At 47.5% G+C, this 22,546-nt stretch overlaps 1 protein-coding gene across 3 annotated transcripts in view; it reads right to left on the minus strand.

Annotated features, from left to right (window-relative positions):
• Nucleotides 1-7,936: 7,936 nt before the first annotated feature.
• The window catches only part of Tceanc2 (transcription elongation factor A N-terminal and central domain containing 2), a 40,946-nt gene continuing 26,336 nt past the window's right edge, over nucleotides 7,937-22,546 (minus strand). For 2 of the 3 annotated variants that reach the window (XM_075947104.1, XM_075947103.1), the window contains exons 4-5: nucleotides 19,279-19,472; nucleotides 8,584-8,913 (exon numbers count right to left, since the gene is read on the minus strand). In XM_075947104.1, coding sequence (XP_075803219.1) covers nucleotides 8,725-8,913; nucleotides 19,279-19,472 — 383 coding nt within the window. In that variant the 3' untranslated portion in view covers nucleotides 8,584-8,724. Of the gene's footprint in view, nucleotides 8,914-19,278; nucleotides 19,473-22,546 lie in introns of all 3 variants that reach the window. The other variant, XM_075947102.1, reaches the window with a different exon arrangement.

Below are 22,546 nucleotides of genomic sequence, written 5' to 3' on the forward strand. Positions count from 1 at the left end.
CCCAGCTAAATTATTTATAGTGACTTATTTTATATACAGGGAGAAATAGTTCCTAGAGCAGGGGTTGGCAGAGTAAGGCCATCTCCCAAATGCAGCCCAGCCCTTGTTTCTGCAAATAAAGTTGTTGGGCGCCCATTCACACACTCTCTATGGCTGCCTTGTGCCTCACAGCAGGGCACAGTAGGTGTGACAGGTGTAAAAGATTTACTACTTGTCTCTTAACAAAGGTTTGCCAAGCCCTTCTCTAGACCTGTCACTAGGTCCAGTAGCCTCAGACAGAGAACAGCATGCAGGAAGTTCGGGGGGGGGGGGGGGGGGCGTTGCTCTCGGGATTGGGGAAGGGCTGCCTTGGGGTAGCAACGCAGTAAAGAAGCCTCAGTCGGTCCTGTGAGCCCTGAAGCGGCAATGTCCTTCAAAGTCGTCCTGAGAGGGGCAGTGGGGCAGGCTACCGCAGGTCTGAGTGACCTGTCTTGGAAAATGGGTGCGTTCTCGGGTGAGGTAGCTCCCTGTGCAGAGGGCATACCCAGGACAGACTGGCTGAGGGGGCACGCATGAGGCCTTGCTGGACAGTGACAGTTGCAGCCACAGCCTGAGCTTTCTCTTCTGCTCTTTGTGTTGTATGCGTTGGACCAGGGCCTGTGTGTATCACAGAGCTACAGCCCAGGCCCCCGCCATTGTCTGGTTTTGTTTCTCTTGGGCCTCTTCCTGGGAGAGGAGTGGCACGAATTCTAATTGGTCTTCATAAATAAAACCTGGAGTCAGGTATTAGTGGGTGAAAGCTGAAAGGTCAGAGAAGCAGAGCAGCCAGCCACTAAAGAGACCTTTTACCTCTACCAATGTTCAGACTGAAGGGGTGATCCTGTCCTCAGAATGCAACTGTCTCCACCAAACCTCAGACTGCCCCGAATGCCTGTCTCCTCCTGCCTTATATTCCTTTCTCCACCCAACCACATCCTTTCCCGTCTCCAACTCCCCTAGTGCTGGGATTAAGGCATGGGACTCCCAAGTACTGGGATTAAAGGTGTGACCACTAACTCCAGTGACTTAGTTCTGCACTCTGATCTTCAGACAAGCTTTATTTGTTAAAACACAAAACACCACTACAGAGAGGTACCAGCGAGAGGGTCAGACCACAGCCTCCATCCCTGTGGCCACCCTTGAGGCCACAGCAGGCATTCATCATTACCCTGTTCTAGCTAGTCCCCTTGCTAGCACTTCTATGGAGGTGTGGTCTAGAGACTCTCAGTTCTGGGGTTATCACCAACCACATGCTGTTCAGGTCCTGTGTCTTAACTTGCCCATTAAAATTTATTTTTATTTTTAATTTATCTGTGTGTGTGTGTCTGTATGTCTGTGTGAGTATATGCTGTGTGTGTCTGTGTATCTGTGTGAATGTATGCTATGTGTCTGTATCTCTCTGTGTGTGTATCTGTATGAATGTATGTTTTGTGTGTGTGTATGTATCTGTGTGAATGTATGCTGTGTGTGACTGTGTGTGGCTGTGTGTCTATATGTCTTTATGAATGTATGCTATGTGTCTGTGTGAATGTATGCTGTGTGTAGCTGTGTGTGTGTCTATGTGTCTGTATGCTATATGTGTGTGCATGTCTGTATGAATGCATGCCGTATGTGTGTGGCTGTGTGTCTATGTGTCTGTATGCTATATGTGTGTGCACGCATGTGTGTGTGTGTGTGGCTGTGTGAATGCATGCCGTGTGTGTGTTGGGGCCCACTAAGACCAGAAGAGGATATTGGCTCCCCTGGAGCTGGAATTCCAGGTGGTTGTGAGCCGCCTAATGTGTGTGCTGGGAACCAAGCACAGGTACTTTGGAAGAGCAGCAAACACTCTGACAGCTGAGCCATCATCTCTCCAGCCCTTGTCTATTTATTAAACTGGGGAAGGTGTACCAAGAGGCCACCAAGTAGACCAACTGGGCACCAAAGATGAAGCCTCCTGCTGCCAGAGTTTCCATCAGGGATAAGCATGGCTGGCCGCTTTGGCATACAGTAAACCTGATGGTCCATGGCCAGACGCTGTCTCCTCCAGAATCCTTGACCCGTCAGAAGCTTTTTTTGTTTTGTTTTATTTTGTTTCGAGACAGAGTCTCTCTACATAGCGTTGGTTGTCCTAGAACCAGGCTGGACTCTAACTCACAGAAATCCTTAAGCCTCTGACTCCCGAGTGCTGGGATTAAAGATGTGTGCCACCATACCTGTAATCCTTAGCTGAACATGGAGTGGTCCTTCTCTGGATCCCCAGGGACTACATTGTGACTTTCCTGTGGGGCCTCCAGATACCTCAGACAACCCGGGTCCCACCAGGCCATACAACCTTCTCACCTGCTGACGGCTATTTACTGGGTTGGCATGTTGTCTAGGTGGAACCAGTCACCGCAAACTGGTGCGAGCCAGCAATGTATCCTCTTAACTGTTGAAAGGGATGTCAACCATTTCTGATCGTCCTTTCCAATAGAGAAGGGAAAACACAGCTCACGGCTGCATACCTGGTACCCGAGAACGTGCCGATGTGCACATCTGGCCCAGATGCAGATGCAGATGGAACCACTTCTCAGTGGGTTTGGCTGTTGTCATCTGGTTTGGGCAGGGGTTAGAGCTGTGGATTAAGTAACCATGTGGTGACCTCCAGCCCTTGGGCCTTTAAGGATGGCGTCCACCATTGTCATCCTAACCAAAGGCAAGGCTGAGCATCTTCTAAAGCTTTTGTTGCCTGGGTCATGTGAGAGGGTTCGGCAGGTAGAGGTGCTCACTGCCAGGCCTGACAAGCCGAGTTCAGACTCCAGAGTAGATAGGAGACAACCAACTCCTGTAGGTTGTCCCCTGACTTCCACACGTGTGTCATGGCATGCGCGCACCCACCCGATAAATAAATATAAGAAATATTTTTGTTGGCTATTTTATTGCCTTTTCTTTGCATTTCCATACACCACAGCCATTTGCCCTTGAAAGAAGTGGTCTGTTTAGGGCCACTGAGATGGCTCAGAGTACAGTAAGGACAGTTGTCACCAAGCTCGATGACCTGTTTCATCACTGGTATCTATACAGTAGGAGAGAACCGACTCTTTCAGGTTATCCTCTGGCCTTCACACACAGACCACAGCATGCACACCTACACCCCACCTGCACCTGCCTATACCCTACCTGCATATACCTACATCCACCTATACCCCACCTGCACCCACATACATCCAACTACACCCCACCTACATCTACCTACACCCCACCTGCACCTGCCTATACCCTACCTGCATATACCTACACCTACCTGCACCCACCTACATCTACCTACACCTCACCTACACCCCACCTGCACCAGCCTATACCCCACCTGCATCTACCTACATCCACCTATACCCCACCTGCACCCACATACATCCAACTACACCCCACCTACATCTACCTACACCCCACCTGCACCTGCATCCACCTACATCCAAATACACCCCACCTACATCTATCTACACCCCACCTACACCTGCCTATACCCTACCTGCATCCACCTACATCCAAATACATCTCACCTACACCCCACCTACACCCCAAATCAGTGTGATTTAAACATCTTTTAAAAGGTCTGCTTATCTATCTTCTCCATCAGAGCCCGAGCTCGAGACTAGAGACTGTCCTATTTATCCCATGACCTCTGCATCTGGCATATACGACCTCAGCAGCCATGCATCAAATGGTTGATGCATCAAATTTTTGACAAGATGGGAAAACAGCATTGCTTGGACATCACGGTCTTCTTGGATCTGGAGACCAACCTATCCAGCCTGCGGATAAGTCCAACCCTGACAGCAACTACGTCGTCTGGGGGAATTTATAAGGAAACACCATGTCATCCAATCAAACTAGCTCTCCTCTGAAACCAAGGCTGTGTCCCCTGCCCCAGTGAAAGCTCCTCAGCCTTGTTCTCCTGGATGGACTGATGTTTTCTGATGGCAATAACGAGCAGAAACAGACTGAGCCCTTGTCCCACGTGGCTGCAGTAAATGCATCACAAACACATTGCCCATCTCAGAGTGAAGCTTGGAGGCCCGAGGCAGCCACAGAAGAAAACCGAGGTTGACAGCTCCCAGTTAAAGAGCCTGATATTCTATAAATGAAAAAAGGCCAGCTGCCTGTCCCGTCACCACTGAACTCGGTAAACGAGTTATCCGGGCCTTCTGTTATTTTTCAGACTGGGAACTCCTATTGATATCTGTTTGGGCAACTCTAAACTTCATTTGTCAAAAAAAAAATCTCCAATTTACTGAATCTGAAGTTTTTTTTCTCTCTAGGTCTTAAATTGTTGAGTGCTTTACAAAGCTTGTTTCTCTTTATTTATTTCTATAAGAGCCATTTTGACTAACTCCTTAAAACTCTCTCAAGGCCCCCACACCTGAGGACACAGAGGTGTTTTTGCCTAGTTTTCCATGAACCCGATGGGGCCCGTGCCTTCGTCTCTGCCTGCACTGAATCCAGCCACTCTCTTCACACCGCCTGATGGGCTTTCGCACTCTGCCAAGACTCCTTCCAGTCTTGCTGCAGAGATGAACTCTTCCGGGACAACTTCCTCCTCTGAGTAGCTAATCACTCCCTTTCCCACCTCCTCAACATTTCAAACAAATGTGGACAGTAAACACCCACTATGCCACATTGTAACTATTGACTTAGGTGTCCTCACTGGACTAAGAGCCCCTCAAGTGGCAATTGCATTTCATTCAAAGCTGTATCCCCCATGCCACTCTAGTCCTTGGTTTACAGAGGACACACATTTGTTTGTTGACAGAATGAATGAAAATAAGGAGACTTGGTCCCTACCCAAAGGACCAGGACTTAAAACTTTGATTTAACCATTGGGAAAGAATCAGTACGCCTCTGGAGCGGATCCTAAAAGGTATGGCTCCTCCAGCGACTGAACATGTGTATTTAGACAGAGAGCACCTGGCTCACAGGTAACTCAGAGGGCTAGGAACTCCCTGTCCATCCCAGGAACAACCCCATAAGTGCCTCTCAGCAGGCGGGGGAGCCACCAGCCCCGAGCTGGCTGCAGCCTCCTCCCCTCCACAGGCTCATCGGAGCAGCTCCATTAGCGTCCATGAAAATTCTGCTCATGCCTCAAGGAGAGAACAGCCACCAACAACACAGCTGCTCCCCCAACCTCTGAGGTACATCTCTAAAACCATCTTAATCTCCGGCTATCGCCGCTGAAGCCTTTCAGGCAGAAGGCAGTATGTTCTCAACTCTGGCTCCGAAGTTAGAACTCTTGGTTGTTTATAAGTGAGGCCTCCAGCTTCTCCTTCCCCACTTCTCCATTGAGCCAGTTACCGCCATGACTGAGTCAAATGCTTTAGCCGGGCCCTTGAGCCAGCACCAGTTACCGCCACGACAGATTCAAATGCTTTAGCATGGCCCTTGCCTCTTTCTACCTAGCATGTCGTCTCCAGGTTAGTTAGATACCTGCCACTCACCAGTCGCTTTTACATCTGGGGCTTTCCATACTTGGCTTTCTCTGCAGGGTATGCACCTCAATTCCCCAGTGAATGACTCTGTCCTTTAGAGTCCCGTGCAGGTATTCCTTCCTCCAGGAAGTATTCCCTGATTTGATCAGACGCTGCCCCTGTATGGCCACAGCCAGTCATTTAACTATACAACCGACAGCTATGGGTGCCTGGCTTGCAGCAGGCTCTGTTCCGGGTGTTGGAGACTCAGCAGGCTAAAGTATTACAAAATGTTTGAAGGAAAGAGGAATTGTACTTACGGGCACCAGTGAAGGCATTTCCTAAAGGGATGTGGAGACTTGAGTCCATTAGGGTAGGAACACTGATGGTTAGAACTGTAAGTGCAAAGGCCCTGGGACAGAGACAGACTTGGGATATGTGTGGAAAGTGGGACTGAGGCCGTGGGAATGGGGACGCAGTAAGCGCTTGTTTGTTATTCAGGCCAATGAAGCCCGAGAAAGGGAATATGGGGAAGGAGGTCAAAGAGTCATCCAGGAGCAAGGCCCTGTAACACACGGAAGAGGGTTAGAATTTTACAGCAAACAAAATGGGAAGCCTCTGGGTTTCAGCACAGGAGGGAGATGCTTTGCTTTACACCTTTATCCCATCCCAGCTCCCGGGGATAACAGACTGCAGGGGACCAGAAAGGGCAGACATCTGACCTTACATCTAGCCCACAAATATTGACTGGCCAGACTGTGGACGAGTCTTATTCCAGGCACTGAAGCCACCCGGTAAGACAGGATTTCTAGCAGCAAGGAAGACTCAGTGCAGGGGGAGACAGAATCATAAGCTCAACCACAGAACCCATGCCTAGTCTAGAACATAACACGGGAAAGGGGCCAGGCATGGAGCCAGGCAGAGGAGCATTCCAGAAGGGCAAAGGGCCTGTGAGGATCTCAGTTGCTTCAAGAAACCTGGCAGGGAGAAGACCAGCAGTCTCCAGCCCGACGTGGGAGGATGGAGCAGAGGAACTCAAGAGAGGGACCGAAGCCAGCCCTGCCAGCAGCACCGAGATGCTTGGGGTTTACCCTGCAGGTGACAGAGATCTTGATGGGCTTCGCTGGGGGGTGGATGCTGGGGTTCCCAACTTTGATATATGAGTTTATTTACTGTAGAGGGGCAAATATGGAGAGGACAAGACAGAAGGCTATTTAGTCATCTGGGCAAAAAGAGGACAAAGCCCCGAGGAATTAGCTATGGAGACAGAGGAGTCTAAATATGTTCAGCAGCAAAACCGTCAGGACTGCAGGGGGAAACTGTGCGGCAGGCTGGTCCCCATGTTTGTAGCTGGGTTGGGTGGCTTGCCACAATGCCAACTGAGAGAAGGCATGTTATACCATACATGTTCCTGGGGGCACTGAGGAGGTATCTGAAACCTGGGGAACAGTTCATGGAGAGCCTAGTCTACACAGCAAGTGGCTGAAGATACGATCTGGGAATGCCACCAGCAGAGAGGTGATGCTTGAAACTGACTCGATACAATCAAGACACACAGGCCATCAGGTGTGGCTTCTGGCTCAGACCAGTCATCACTACCTGTGACCCCGAGGAAGTCGGTGCACCTCTCCGAGATTTGCTTTCCTCACCTTTGGTTGGGGATTTTCTTTTTGTAAAATGTTGCCGGAGCTCTGGGCACATGGTAGGTGCTCCGCTATTAACTAGAATCAGTAGTCACCGGCGATGGGGAAATGGAACAAGAGGCTTCCGCTGTGTGAGTGAGCCCAGGTCTCACCTGTAGCCAGTGCTGGGCATCTACTGGTAGTGGCTTAGTGCTTAGTAAACGGGTATCACATGTGACTAAGTCTGGACCACTAAGAAAACAAGAGAAATCACAGGACTGAAGAACTAACTACAAGACCCCATCAATCCTCTCAGACGGAGCCACACTTGCGAGGCAGATGCCATCGGCCCCTGCCTTCCACCTCTCCTCTGAGCATTCATGGCTCCCTTCCTCCGCCCCTTTCCTTCATCCTGAAAATGTGCTTCCACACACTTTAGTTTACAGCCTCCCTGGGGTCCTGCTACCTCCCTCAGAGTCTACGTATGTGTATGTGTGTGTATATACATGTTTGTGTGTGTTTGGAGACAGGGTCTCGCTATGTAGCCCTGGCTGCTCTGGAACTTACTCTGCAGACTGGCCTGAGCTCACAGAAACACACCCGCCTCTGCTACCAAAGTGCTGGGATAAAGGCGTGCGCCGCCACACCTAACCTGTCCCACCACTTACTACCCTCTCCCACCCAGAATGACCTTTGCTTTGCTACCCTCTCTCCTTTTTACCTTGCTACGTAGCTGTGGCTGGTTTGGTACTCTCTACATAGCTTAAACTGGCCTCAAACTCATGGTGATCCCTCTGCCTCAGGCTCCTGAATGCTGGGATTACAAGCACAGCCACTGTGCTTGGCCCTGAAGTGCTCAATAAGGAACTACACTTGTTTTAGTGTATCCGTTTATTATACCTTTTAAAGAGCGAGGACACTTTCCGTGACCACCCAAGCAGGCTTGTAGAGACATATTTCATTGACAATCTTCACGTGTGCATCTTTCCCTACCGCAGTAAGTCACTGCGAGAGGAATTTCATTATGCATTTTCTGCAGAGCCTGTATTCAAATAAACCCTGAGGTGCGGGAAGCTTCAGGCCAGCGGCTCATTAAAAGCCCCAGCATGGGGGCTCAGGAGCCCATCCCGGAAGGTCTTCCAGGGAGAGCTGAAAGGCTCAGATAAGTGAGCGCTGGCAAGCAGGGCTGGTCTCAGGCTCCAGTGGGCTCACCCCTGGGGTTGAGCAAAGAGAAGAGACAGGGGAGTTCTGAGAGGCACCGGAGCTGTCTAAACTCAGGGGGATGGAACTGAGTGAGCGGCAGCAGTAATTGAGTTTCAGTTACCTGCAGGGTGGCGAAATAAAGTGGTAACTTCATCTGCCTGCCAAGGGGGAGTTTAGAGGTGTCCTTGGCAAGCTCACAGTGAAACCTGTCACCCTTCCATTGTGTTGGGTGACGGCAACTGGATGGCGCGTCCTAGTGACAGCCGCGTGCATCCAGTCAGGCAGGCCGAAAGACAGCTAATGAAGCCGCTCCCACGGGCCTGTCTCCCAGGGCTCCCCGCATTCTGTCTGAAGGAATGGCACCATGGGAATATCCAACACAGCCGACACCCGCATCACCCAAACTCAAAGAGTCTTTGAGTGGCGGCGCGAGGCCCAGCGCTGGGCCCATCGTAGGGTCACTTTTTGTGGGTCTGTACAAACGTGCCGACCGGCAGCGCCCCGCTCTTCACCTGCTCCCGGATCTCAGCTCGGTGCTTTAATGTGAAGACCAGAGCGCGCACCGTCCTCCGGTACGGCCCGTTAATGAGCCGGGAGCAGAGATGAAACGTTTCCCGCTCAATATTTTCAACCAGTAGGTGATCCATCTGAAAAACAGCAAAATTATCAAATTAGGGCCTTGCGTTGCATAAGGATTAGAAGCAAGGGAGGCTGGCTGCGCTCTGCTCTGGGGCCTCCATTAATCAACTGAAATTCAAGGACATCTACTTCCTGTCACAAGAGAAACAGGAAGAGCAAATTAATTCCACCCTGGCAATTAAGGAACAAGGCCATGTGCTTTGTGACAGGGACCTCATTCACAACCCCTGCCGGGTGGTAATATTTGCCATTATAACAGGAAACCGGCCTGAACTAAGCAACGGGCACCAGGCCCCGTGCTTTACCAACTAGGAAGCCGGGTCCAAGGATAATAAATCAGAGAAACGGTGCACACTTCCTTATTTCAGAAGTGCCTTCTGCCTTTGTGTAACAGTCTGGAAATGCTGGTCTGGACCCTGAGATGCGCACAATGTAGTTTGTAAGTCACAGTCACATTTCATATTCATAACTGACGATCACATTTTATATCCAAGGAGGAGGTTCCGAGGTAAAGGGGTCAAGGCCTCACAAATGAAGGGGTAGGGCTGGACTCAGACCTGATCCCAGAGTTCCTGTGCCTTCCCTTCAGAAGGTCAGAGATACTCCCAGGCGGCAGAGTCTGGAAGCCGGACAGTGCTGGGGTGATCTGCCTCAGGCCCAGGCCAGCCTGAGGTCCCATAGTCAAAGCAGGACAGGACCTGTGTCCACGCGTGGAGCCAGGACAGGCTGCGCGACTGTTTTTCCCTAGGAATCGCACTATGCTGGCTGGTTTATGTGAACTTGACACAAGCCTGAGAAGAGGGAACCTCTACCGAGAAAAATGTCTCCATAAGATCAGGCTGCAGGCAGACCTGTAGGGCGTTTGCTTTCTTCTTTATTTTTCTTTTCCAAAGCAGGGTTTCTCTGTGAAGCCCTAGGTGGCCTCAAACTCAGAAATCCACCTGCTTCTGCCTCTTGAGTGCTGGGATTAAAGGCGTGTGCACCTGGCTGCGGGGCATTTTCTCATTTTGTGATTAATATGGGAGAGCTCAGTCCACTGTGGGTGGTGCCATCCTGGGCTGGTGGTCCTGGGTTCTATAAGCAGGCAAGCTGAGCGAGCCATGAGGAGCAAGCCAGGAAGCAGCTTCTCTCTTTAGTCTCTGCAACAGCTCCAGCCTCCAGGTTCCTGCCCTGCTTGAGTGCCTGCCTTGGCTTCCCTTGGTGGACTGGGATTCAGGATATGTAAGCCAAATAAACTCTTTCCTCGCCGAGTTGCTTTTGGTCACAGTGTTTTCTCACAGCAACAGTAACCCTGACTAAGACACACTGCTATGCTGGTACGTCAAGCTTAAGCACCCCCAAACCCTGCCTCCCCCAATATGGCGAGAAAACCTTAGTACAAAGGACTGAGAGTTCTTAAGCACCCCCAAACCCTGCCTCCCCCAATATGGCGAGAAAACCTTAGTACAAAGGACTGAGAGTTCTTCAGGTCACAACAATGTCCTCGGTGTCCCTTGGTTAATGTCATAATATATTACAGTTCCCTTAGGAACAAGTTCTTCAAAATAGGAATACTTTTTATTTATTTAATCTAGGGTTGTTTTGTGTGTGTGTGTGTGTGTGTTTGTGTGTATGTGCGCGCGCACGCGTCAGAAATTGAACTTGGGACCTTGCACATACGTCCTGCACCGAGCAACGGCCACAGCCTAGAACACGTTTCTATTTCTCACTTCTCTGTTCAATCCTTCCCAGGTATCTGATGTGGACCACTGCGCCTGGATAGGTTAGGGTTTCTACCAGGCACTCAGTGTGGGCCACTGCACCTAGATTGGCTAGGGTTTCCACTGCTGTGATAAACACCATGACCAAGGCAATTGGAGGGGAGGAAAGGATTTATTTGGGCTACACTTCCACATCACTGTTCCTCATGGAAGGAGTCAGGGACCTGGTGGCAGAAGCTGATGCAGAGACCACGGAGGAGTGTCGTTTACTGGCCTGCTCAGCTTTCTTTTATTACCCAGGATCACAAGCCCAGGGCTGACACCACCTACGGCGGACTGGACTCTCCCATGTCGATCAGTAATTAAGAAAATGGCCTACAGGCTTGTTCATAGGTTGATCTGGTGGGAACATTTTAGCCAGCACAGGTAAGTACCAAACTATGCAAAACTCAAAGATCAAGCAGGGCACAGGGTTCAGGTCTCTAGCCTCAGAACTCAGGAGGTGGAGGCAAGAAGGCTGCACTTCAAGGAGGTGGGGCTGGGAAGATTCCAAGTCTGAATTCAGCTCAGGTAGCGCAGAACCTACCTGTCTAAAAACAAAACCAACCCACCAAAACTCAATAAAAACATAAACAAATAAGGCCAGGCATGGCAGTACACACCTTTGATCCTAGTGCTTGGGAGGCAGAGGCAGGCAGATCTCTGTGAGTTTGAGGCTAGCCTGGTCTACATAACAAATTCTAAGCTTGCCAGGTTTACATAGTAGCATCCTGTCTCAAAAATAAAATACAGATAAGAATAAATAAATGAAAGCACACTATGGAACTGGAAAGATAGTTGAACAGTTAAGAACACCTGCTGCTCTTGCAGAACACCTGGGTTTGGTTCCCAACACCCACATGGTACCCGGTTCCAGGGAATCCAATGTCCTCTTCTAGTCTCAGTAGGTACCTGAACACACATGGCACACATGGATGCACTCAGGCACACACATATACACACAAACAAATCTTTAAAAAAAAGAAAGAAAAAGCACACCAAAAATGTACAAAGGGTCACGTGACATTTGAAAGAATGGCCAACATAGGAGAGGCATGGAGGCCCAAACCAAAGAAAATGAAAACAGAAACTTCCTTAAGGACCCTGAGAAGGAGCAGATAAGAGGAGGAGGAGGAGGAGGAGCTGAGAGCGGGCACCTGTGTGGGCTTGCCTACAGACGCTCAGGAAACTGTCACTGGCTTCGCGCCTCCTGGGCCAGGAATGGAGTGTGCGCACTGTGTGCCACAGTTCTTTGGAAGCCAACTTCCTCAGGGTTTCCTGGGAGGCACCAAACTTGTCCTGAGGAAGGCCTGGGTCTGAACCACTTAGCCAGGCTGTAATGGCAGCCCCTTCCTGGCACTGCCAGAGAAGTTCTTATCCTGGGTGAGTTAGGTCACTCACCAAATGCCTAGATTTATTTAGCCTAATGTGCAAGGAGTCTTTTTTTTTTTTCCTTAAAAAGGAGTGGTTATCAAAGGAAGAGGGTTTCTCCGTTTATAAAACAAGTCAATGCCATTCTACGGGAATGAAGTTAGAAACACTAGGAAAAATCCTACAAGAACTTTGACATTCACGTAGCTGGATACTCACAATACACAATATTCAGCAGTCACTAATTAGGCCTGACTCTTCCCCTCTGGAAATTCACAGCCTAGAAAGAGAGGGTTTGTTGGTGGTGGCATATGCCTCTGCCTCTTGGGAGGCAGAGGCAGGAGGATCCCTGAGTTCGAGGCAAGCCTGGTCTATAGAATGAGACAGAGAAACCTTGTCTCAAAACACCAAAGAGAAAGAGAGAGAGCAAGCATATAACACGTGGGGCAATAATAGCCAGGCACGGTGGTCTATACCCTAACATTTATGAGGCTGAGGCAGGAGTAGCTCAAGTTCAAGTCTAGCCTGAGCGTCACGAAAAGTTCATGTCAAAATATAAGCATACAACAAAACAAATCCCAGACAAGGGACAGCATGATGGTGCTATGCCAGGGGTGTGAGGGAAGGCAGGGAGCAGCTTGTAGTTCTCATGCCTCTTGCTAAAGTCAGGCTGATCAGAGTAAAGAAATAAAGAAAAACATCCCTGCCATCTGTAAAGCGCATCAGGCCGCCCTGTGCAGTGTCACTGCACGAAATGACCCTAACCCGCTCGACGCCGACCCCAGGCCAGTCGGTCCTAACTTGGGGCTTTAGGAGAAAGATGGGTGCTTCTGGGTGAACGATCCAGAGTCCCTGGACTCCGAGAGAAACAGGTTTTGCTGTGAGGTGTATATGTTGAGTGGAACAGGAAGGGGAGCTCCCCCAAAGTGAGGCAGTCACTGTGTGTAGTCACCAGCTTTTGTCCTTGTCTGGTTCACAGTCTCTGTGAGAGCTGGGTTTTCATCCAGGAGGAGGGAACCTCAGATGAGGGACTCTCTTCATCAAACTGGCCTATAGGCAGGTGGGGGGGGGCATCTTCTTGATTAATGATTGGTGTGGGAGGGCCGGGCCCCATCCTGCTGTGGGGTAGTGCCACTTCTGGGCAGGCAGTCCTGGGTTGTTTAAGAAAGCAGGCAGAGCAAGCCAATAAGCAGGGTTCCTCCTAGGTCTCTGCTTCCGTTCCTGCCTCCGGATTCCTGCCCTGCTTCCCTTGGGACTGCTCGTGGAATGTCTAAGTCAAATAAACCCTTTCCTTGGCAGGCCGATTTTCACCACGGTGTTTATCACAGCAACAGAGGGGCAACTGAGACAGTCTCTTTCCTGGAGACTCTGTCGCTCCCTGCACCATGACCGCTACCAACTCTTACTGCTCCACACGTCTCAATCCAACCACAGCTTGTGCTTCTTTGAACAACCTAATCACCGCCTGGGAAGCAGATGGAACTTAGCACAGATAACCAAGGGGTGATACGGCCAGGAGCGGTGCTCACCCCCATAACCACCCCTCCTGTTCAAGACCTGTGCTGTCTTCTTGGTATTCTAAGCGCCTATCAGGGTTGGAGACTCTGATCTGCTGACCTATTTGTTCCCATGGGTAGAGTGTGTATCATTCAATCATTCAACATCTAGAGTTGTTCAGTTCTGGGTGAACTGACTGTGGCTGGGGGAAGATATAAAACAGCCAAGCAGTGCTCTCAGAGGAATGGGCTTGGTCAGAAAAGGCACCATATTCAGGTACCGTGTCTGTAAACTTTAATTCACGGTCTTGTTCCTGAGTTCACCCTCAGTGCAAAACCTCCGCATGTACTGTAACTGTGTGTTTGTTTTTCCCCAGAAGACTATGAGTACTCTAGGGTTGACCTCATACACAGGATTCCTTTCCCAATTTTCTGTGCCCGGCTCAGATGTAGGCACGAAGTAAGTCTCAACACATTCCTGCCGAGCGACTCCTTTCCCCACACAGCTCCCTCCTCTCCTGCTCTTCCAATAGATCATTCCCATAGCAGCCAAATTGTGAATGAGAGTTCTGTGGCTTTTTGTTTGGTTGGTTTTTTGAGACAGGGTTTCTCTGTGCAACAGGTGTAAAAGCCCTGGCTATCCTGGAACTCACGCTGTAGACCACAGAGATCCGCCTGCCTCTGCTTCCCGAGAGCTAGGACTAAAGGTGTGCACCACCACTGCCCAGCTTAGAGCTCCACTTTGTGTTTTCTAGTTCTACCTCTTTTACAGCAGTGCTCCTGCCATTTCTCCCATGAGACCTCGAATTCCCAGGTCATACTGGTGTGTGTGTGTGCAACCGCTCCCAAGGACCACGATCGCTGTCCGCCTTAGAGTTCTGTTAGTCAGTCACAAGCACTCTGCTCGGGGAGTGAGCTTTTTAGGTCAGGGAGGCAGCTCTTTGTGTTCTCCCTGGCACCTAGCAGATCCTATACTTGCTGAACTGAATATTCACTGGAGAAAAAGCATGCGAGGGTTTTCCGTAGTATAAATGGATTTGTACACAATTCCCCACACCTTCTGTTTGACCACTGGATATGTGTGAGGGGGAGCTGGTCAAAGTCGGGGGTACAGTCTGAATCCGTGAATCCATTAAAGAAGAAGAAAAAACGCTAAACCCTAACGGCCCCATGTGAGAACATACCCCTGAGCCGGACCTCATTAGCGACATCTGACAACCAACTGGGCCACCAGCCAGGGTCCCAACTCTTAATGATACGGGCTCACTTTAGAATCAGGTTCATTTTTTTTAATGACATAATAGGGAAATGATCACAGGCCGTGAGGTAGGAAGGAGAGGTGGATAATGAGGAAGGGGAAGGGAGAAAGTGACACTATGGGGGATGCTCACGAGGGAAGATCTAAGGGACAGAAGAACAAAGACCTGGAAGGGAGAAAGGAGAGGGAACGGGCCCGGGCTTCGACAACAGCCATTTGATTCATCTGCTCCATTATTCCAGGAACAAGGAAGCAATCCATGAACATGGAAAGCAGATTCTGCAGTGTGCTAAAGAGCGGCCTGTAGTGGCGCGCATCCGCCACACATGACTTTACTGGGAAAGCATGCACGGAGACAGAAACACGGCAGAGCTGGGATCTGCAAGAACACATGCTAGGATAAATGGAAAAAGTTTCAGTCATCGGGCCGGGAACTCAGGTTTACTACTGCGTGACAAAGCACACTGACGGAGTCCTGATGTCGGATGCGGATGCAACCAACACTTTCAAAGATTAGGATTAGGTGGGCCATGGATTTACCCCAATAAAGAAATGACAGGCGTAAGGGTTTGCCTATGTAATTGTGTAAAGGATTTGTATCAATTTACAGAAATGCCATCGAAGGCTGTTCACGCAAAGCGGACAGGTGTTTATCTTTCTTTTGGGGCAAGGAAGACAGTAAGATACATATTTTAAATTTTTAAAATTTACTCTTTGGGAACAAAACCATTCAGCTATACTGAATCTGATACTTTTTCCAATTACATTGGGAAGCACTAACGAATGTATCACTTTTTAAACTTCGCTTTGTAACACTTGAGTGCTTACCACTTGATGTGCCATTTAAAGGATAATTAATGGATAAACTAAAAGGATAATTATTATGGAGTTTAATATAGCAGGCAAACTGCTCATTAATCCTTACAAGCATGGCTTCGTTATTATCATTTACTTAAAAAGATACCACAGGGAACTGGTATTTACCACCACATTAACTGCGTATTATAGACCACACTGTACATTTCAGCACTAATCCTGGTTTATTTCAAAAACAAGCTTTATTTAAAATAGCAAATCTTTTGGCTAATCGATACTCGGGAAAATTACCCACAACTTTCACACGCGTTCTCTTCATTATTCATAGGGACGCTTCCTTTAGGAAAAGCTGAGACATCTTGCAGCAGAGCGAGTCTGCACTACCAGACAGACGTGAACAATAAAGATGTACGGAACGGGATAGACAAGATGACAGTAATTGAAATTGAGCAAGGTTCAAGAGACAACACAAATGTAAATAATTATGCCAATTTTCTGGGGTGTTATTTAAATAATCAATAAAAATATCTTATGGGACATCTGGCAAATAATTTGCCCTAAATAAATCCTGGATAACCATAGCCTGTCTGACATTTTCTGGAAACTATGGTACTGCACCATAAAAGGAAATGTGCCAGAATGTTAACAATATTGAGTCTGGTGGCATGTTCAATGGTGACTTTTTTCTTCTATATCTTTTTCATTTACATGTTAAAAAAAATCCAAGTCTTGCTGGGCGGTGGTGGCGCACACCTTTAATCCCAGTAGTTGGGAGACAGAGGCAGGCGGATGAGTTCGAGGCCAGCCTGGTCTACAAATTGATTTTTAGGACAGCCAGGACTATTACACAGAGAAACCCTGTCTCTAAAAACCAAACAATAACAACAAAACCAAAACCAAGTCTTTCTTTTAAAGGTGTAAATAACACAGCGTAAGTCCATCTTTCACGGCTAAAAAATTGCGACAGAAAAGAGATGCGATACAGGTCTAGCTTAAGTCTGACTTCTCAATTCCTCCGTTAATGGTTTCTTGGTCATTTGCCTGCATGGAGGGGATATGCATGATGTGTGGACACACATGGCAAGGCACGCATGATGCGGTTAGCGGACAACTTTACGGAGTCAGTTCCCTTTCCTTCCACACTTCAGGGATCCAGTTCTTGGTGTCAGGCTGTGCCACCAGTGCCTTTACCCAAGGAACCATCCTGTCAGCACCAAACTCTTGTTTGTTACTTCAATCTTTAAGGATATTTCAATAAGGAGAAATTCCAATAGGAAAAGTATGGATGCTATATATCTGATTTTTTTAAAAATAATATTAGGTTATTTTTTTTATTTTTTCAAGACAGAGTCTCTCTATGTAGCCTAGGCTGACCTTAAATCTACACATCTGCCTGCTTCTACTTCTCCAGTGCTGGGATTAAAATCATGTTAGCTTTTTGTCTGTTTGTTTGAGACAGGGTTTCTCTGTGTAGCCCTAGCCCTGGCTGTCCTGGAACCCACTTTGTAGACAGACTGGCCTTGAACTCACTGAACTCCGCCTGCTTCTGCCTCCCAAATGCTGAGATTAAAGGTGTGTACCACTAATGCCCAGGAGGCATGCTAGCTTTAACCACGGCTGGCTCATGATTAATATTATTAATGAGCAAATTTTTTTCCAGGGTGTATACCTTAAACCACTACTATCATCCAGGCTTCTCGCTGGGGTAGCGGAATATGCCCATCGAGCTGGTTTTATGTTACAGATCTGAAAGTGCAGGCTCATAGAGAATGAGGAGGAGCTCCTTCCTCTTATCACAGCTGATATTTTACAACACTTCACATTTTTTATTTCAGTGGAACAGAGAGAACTGAAATTTGAAGAAACCAACTTTTATTAAATGATTTCTAACCAGCAGGCCCCATAGACAACTCCTTCATATAAATGGTTCACTTAGCTTTCCCAAGAACTTAGGTGGTGGGGTTCAGCCTCTGCTTTCACAGGTCAGGACAAGCCTCAGCACCGCTGAGGAATGTCCCTCAGGTACACAACAAGGACCTGAACTGGGCTGGGCCTTGGTGGTTCCAAAGCCAACAAACAACACTGCTGTGGGACAAGGGTCTTGTACCCTGTAAAGATTTGTCACTTGTACTGGTTTAATAAAATACTGATTGGCCAGTAGCCAGGCAGGAAGTATAGGTGGGACAACCAGAATAGGAGAATTCTGGGAAGAGGAAAGGCTCAGTCTGCAGTTGTTACTCAGACACAGAGGATGCCATGAGAATGCCTCACTGATGAGAGGTACCATGCCACATGACTAACACAGACAAGAATTATGGATTAATTTAAGATATAAGAGTTAACAAGAGGGGCTGGAGAGATGGCTCAGAGGTTAAGAGCATTGTCTGCTCTTCCAAAGGTCCTGAGTTCAATTCCCAGCAACCATATGGTGGCTCACAACCATCTGTAATGGGGTCTGGTGCCCTCTTCTGGCCTGCAGGCATACATGGAAGGAATGTTCTGTATACATAATAAATAAATTAATTAAAAAAAAAAGTTAACAAGAAGCGAATGCCTCACTGATAACAGGTACCATGCCACATGACTAACACAGACAAGAATTATGGCTTAATTTAAGACATAAGAGTTAACAAGAAGCCTGAGCTAATAGGCCAACCAGTTTATAATTAATGTGAACCTCTGTGTGTTTCTTTGGGACTGAATGACTGCAGGACTGGGCGGGACAGAAACCTCTGTCAACACAACACTGTTCTCCCAAATGCTCACAAATCCAGAATCCTTGGAGGATAAGCTATCAGTTTAATTTAATTTATTTAATATCTAAACATTTTTATGCATGTGTATGTATCTGCATGTATGTATGTGCCTTGCATTATAGTACCTAAAAGGCCAGAAGAGGGAGTCAGATTCCCTGGAGCTATAATTGTGCAGGTGGTTGTGAGCCACCCAATGGGATGCTAGGAACCAAACTTGAGTCTTCTGCAAGAGCATCAATGGTCCTCTTAGCTGCTGACCATCTCCAACTCCAAGAATAACTTTGCAAAATAGGCCTGCACAAAGATGGGAAGAGTTCATTGTGGGAACACAGGCTCATTTAATTAGGAAACCCCATAATCACACTTAAAACCTCACCCCCAAATTCAGATCCCCTAGAGTTGCATTTACCGGTGATAGCGGGCTGCCTTGCATGGGTGCTGGGACCAGAACTCTGGTGCTCTGATGGAGTAGCAGATGCTCTTAACTGCTCAGTCATCTCTTCAGATCTCTCTGTTTATTCTAAGAATTCTATAGTTTGACTCTTAAAATCAAGTGCTTGGTCAATATCAATTTGCTGTTTGTATGCATTGTGAGTAAGGGTTCCGTTTCATCATTTTGTAAGAGTGTATCCAGTTGTACTGGCACTGTTCTTTTTCCTGTGGAATGGGCTTGGTACCTGCGTTGAATATCAACTGATCCTAGATGCATGACTTTTTTTTCTGGACTCTAAATTCTATGCCATTATCTTATGTTTATCTTAATGTCAATTCTGCTTGACTTATTGCAGAAGAAAATTTGAAATTTGGAAATATGAACCCTCTAACTTTACTTTTATATTTTACTACTTGCCTATTAAAATTTCACATAAAAAACAACCAAAAACCAAAGCCAACAACAACAACAAAAAAAACCCCAAAAAACCAAAACAAACCTTACCTCCAATTCCAAGGCGTTTGAGAGTAATTTCTGGGCATTTTTTCTAAATGACTCAGTTTTCGGATCACTTCGGACTTCAATAGAAGGTCTATCCACACGTTCTTCAAAGAAAGTTTTCCACTCGGTGTGAACTTCTTTGGCGAGACTCGCCACCTCTGGGTCTGAGTGCTTGCGCATCTTATTCACAATGTGACCTAGAACAGAGAGAACAAGAAGGAAGTACAGTTCTGCCTCTGGAAAGCACTGAGGGGCACCCACTCAAGGACAATGACCACTTCTGTGCAAGCATCTGTCCGTCTGCATGAAACGGACAGATGCGGGTGAAATGAGACAATCTCTGGGGGGAGCTGAACTGAACTGGCCAAGGTAGCAGGTCAGAACGAGAACGCCAAGTGTAGTAGAACACACCTCTAATCCCAGCTCTTAGGAGCAGACCTTGATGAGTTCAAGGCCAGCATGGCCTATATAACACAGTGAGTTTCAGGCCAGTCAAGGCTACTTAGTGAGACCCTGTCTCAAATGACAGGAGACAGTTCCAAAGTTGTAATAAAAGAGAATAAATTAAGCATTTATCTCTTTTGGAATCTTACTATATTTTAATTAAAAAATTAGTTGAATTTATTAAAAGAATATTCTTGATTGGGTGTGGGTGTTTGCATGCATATGTGTGTAGGTGCTCAGTTGTATGGGTATGCATGGAGGCTAGAAGCTGACATCAGGTTGATGTCAGGGTGTCGTTCTCAATTGCTTCTCATGATTGATTGATTTATATTGTGTGTCTGAGTGCTTTGCCTGGACGTGTGTGTATATGTGTACCATGTGTGTACCTGCTGCCTGTGAAGGTCAGGAGAAGTCAGAGTCTTTGGAACCGGAGTTACAGATGGCTGCTAGCAGTTCCCTGCAAGAGCAACAAGTGCTCTTAGCCGCCGAGTCAATTCTCTAGGCTCTCTCCATCGTCTTTTCTGAGACAGGATCTGTTACTGACCCTCAAGCTGACTGCTTCTGCTAGACTGTCCAGGAGGCCTGCGGATCCTTCTGTCTCTGCCCTCCAGCTGCCACATCTGGCTTTGTGGGCTCTGGAGACTCAAGCATAGGTCTTCAGACTTGCACAGCAAACCCTTGACCCACAGAGCCATCTCCCCTGGCCCTAAGAGAACACTTTTTTATTTAACTAATATGAAAGGATTGACAGAAAACATTTTGTGGGCTCTGATGAGCAATGCGGTGCGAAGACAATACCAGTGAGTGAGCTCTGCAGGGACAAGCTAACGGGGACTTTGTGAGGGTGGGGGATGAACTGACATTGTCTGTATCCTGACCCCTGGGAGTGGTCAAAGTAACTGACGGCTCTGCCTGTGACTGTTTCTACAAGCTTCCCTCAAAGAAAAATAGGAACCACAATCCAACTGGCCATTCACGACTAACTCCTAGTCTCTAGACACCTGTGACATAAGGAATAAGTTACAGTAAGAAGCAAACACATTCAGAACATGGGATGTTCCTCAAGACAACAAACGGGTTTCTTCAAGCCCATAGCACTGTTTATAAAGGTTGGTTTCAGATTCTGAGTCCTGATTATCAACTGGATGTGTGATCTAAATCCTGGCCAGAGGAGCTGGAGAGATGGCTCAGTGGTTAGGAACATTGCCTGCTCTTCCAAAGGTCCTGAGTTCAATTCCCGGCAACCACATGGTGGCTCACAACCATCTGTAAAGAGGTCTGGTGCCCTCTTCTGGCCTGCAGACATGCACACAGACAGAATATTGTATACATAATAAATAAATAAATATAAAAAAAGAAAAAAAAATCCTGGCCAGAAACAGAAAGGATATTGTGGAATAAACAAGAAATACGGATAAGCACTAAATATTAAATTATACTAGGGGGTTATTATTAATTTGGTTAAGCATGAAAACCACGTTTTGATTACACACAAGGCTAGCTGGAGTGGTTCTGTCTCCCTTAGTATTTCCTTTGTGAGACCAACACACCACCCACTGTGCCAAGTCTCTTTATTTTGTCTTTTAAAATTTTTGACACTTATCTATTTACTGTGCTGTGTTTAGTATATCTATTTAGTGTGTTTGTGTGTGTGGGTGTGTGGGTCTTGCATTCGTGTGCCACGGGGCACATGTGGAGGTCAGAGGACAATCTATGGGAGCTGGTCCTCTTCCTCCACCATGTGGGTCCCTAGACCAAACTCAGACTCTCAGGCTTGGTGACAAGGACCTTTAATTGCTGAGTCATTGCTCTACCCTGTATTTTCCCTTTTAAATAACTTCCCCCCAACATAAATTTGATTATTTCACTCTTCTATCTAAACCCTTAAATCCTACAGCCAAGCTCTTTCACGTGGGTCCCTTCCCAACCTGCCACCTTTCCCTACTTCCTAGCTTCATTGCCAGCTGCTTCTGGTCATCTGACACCAGCTGCTTGTAGCTCCTAAAATGCTTGAATATTCTTTCTTGTCTCTTTACGTATATATCCCTATAAGCATTCTGTCCACCTGAAATACTCTCCTTGCCCTTCAGCTGGCTCAGCCCCCAGGAAGCCTTCCTGAGCTCCCACAGCTTTGCTGACACCCTGCCCTGCACCTGTGCTCACCACAGGGCTCCCTAGTGCATACTGCACCTATCTGTCAGTCACCTCTTGCTCACAAGGGAGCTTCTTGAGGGGTACATTCTTCTTTGGGTCTCCATCAGCAGGCTCAGGCTGGCTGAGACCCACCAGCACGGCCATATGTATTTGACTTAAGCACTGAACAGAACACACGAATGAAGGGGACTGTATCACATGAGGCGATGGAAACACCAGCAGAGAAACTGACTTGCAAACTGAGCATGGCAGCATAAGCTTGTGAAATTAACGCTCAGGATCGGTGGCAGGACACTGAAGTTTAAGGTATCCTTGGTTACATCTCAGGTTTGAGACCAGCCTGTGCTATGGGAGACATTATTGAAAACAACAATAAATAAACACAAGCCCCAAAACCCAAAAGAAGAGCCTATAGATTTAACAGGCTCTCAACTAAAACAATCTCAGTGGGTGTTTTTTATTAGAACACAACCAACGATTTCTACATTGAATTTTGCAACGATGCTGCACAAGAGTATAAAACACTATTTTGAAACAGAGGGGCTAACCTGCTACAGACAGCCTTCTGAGGTATCAGAACACATTATAAAGCAACATTACTTAACATTACACAGATCAACTCTAAAACGAATGGATAAATTTATGAAATAAAAATGAGGCTCAGAAACATATA

Source organism: Microtus pennsylvanicus, chromosome 13 (assembly GCF_037038515.1).
Source record: "Microtus pennsylvanicus isolate mMicPen1 chromosome 13, mMicPen1.hap1, whole genome shotgun sequence".
NCBI lineage: Eukaryota > Metazoa > Chordata > Mammalia > Rodentia > Cricetidae > Microtus > Microtus pennsylvanicus.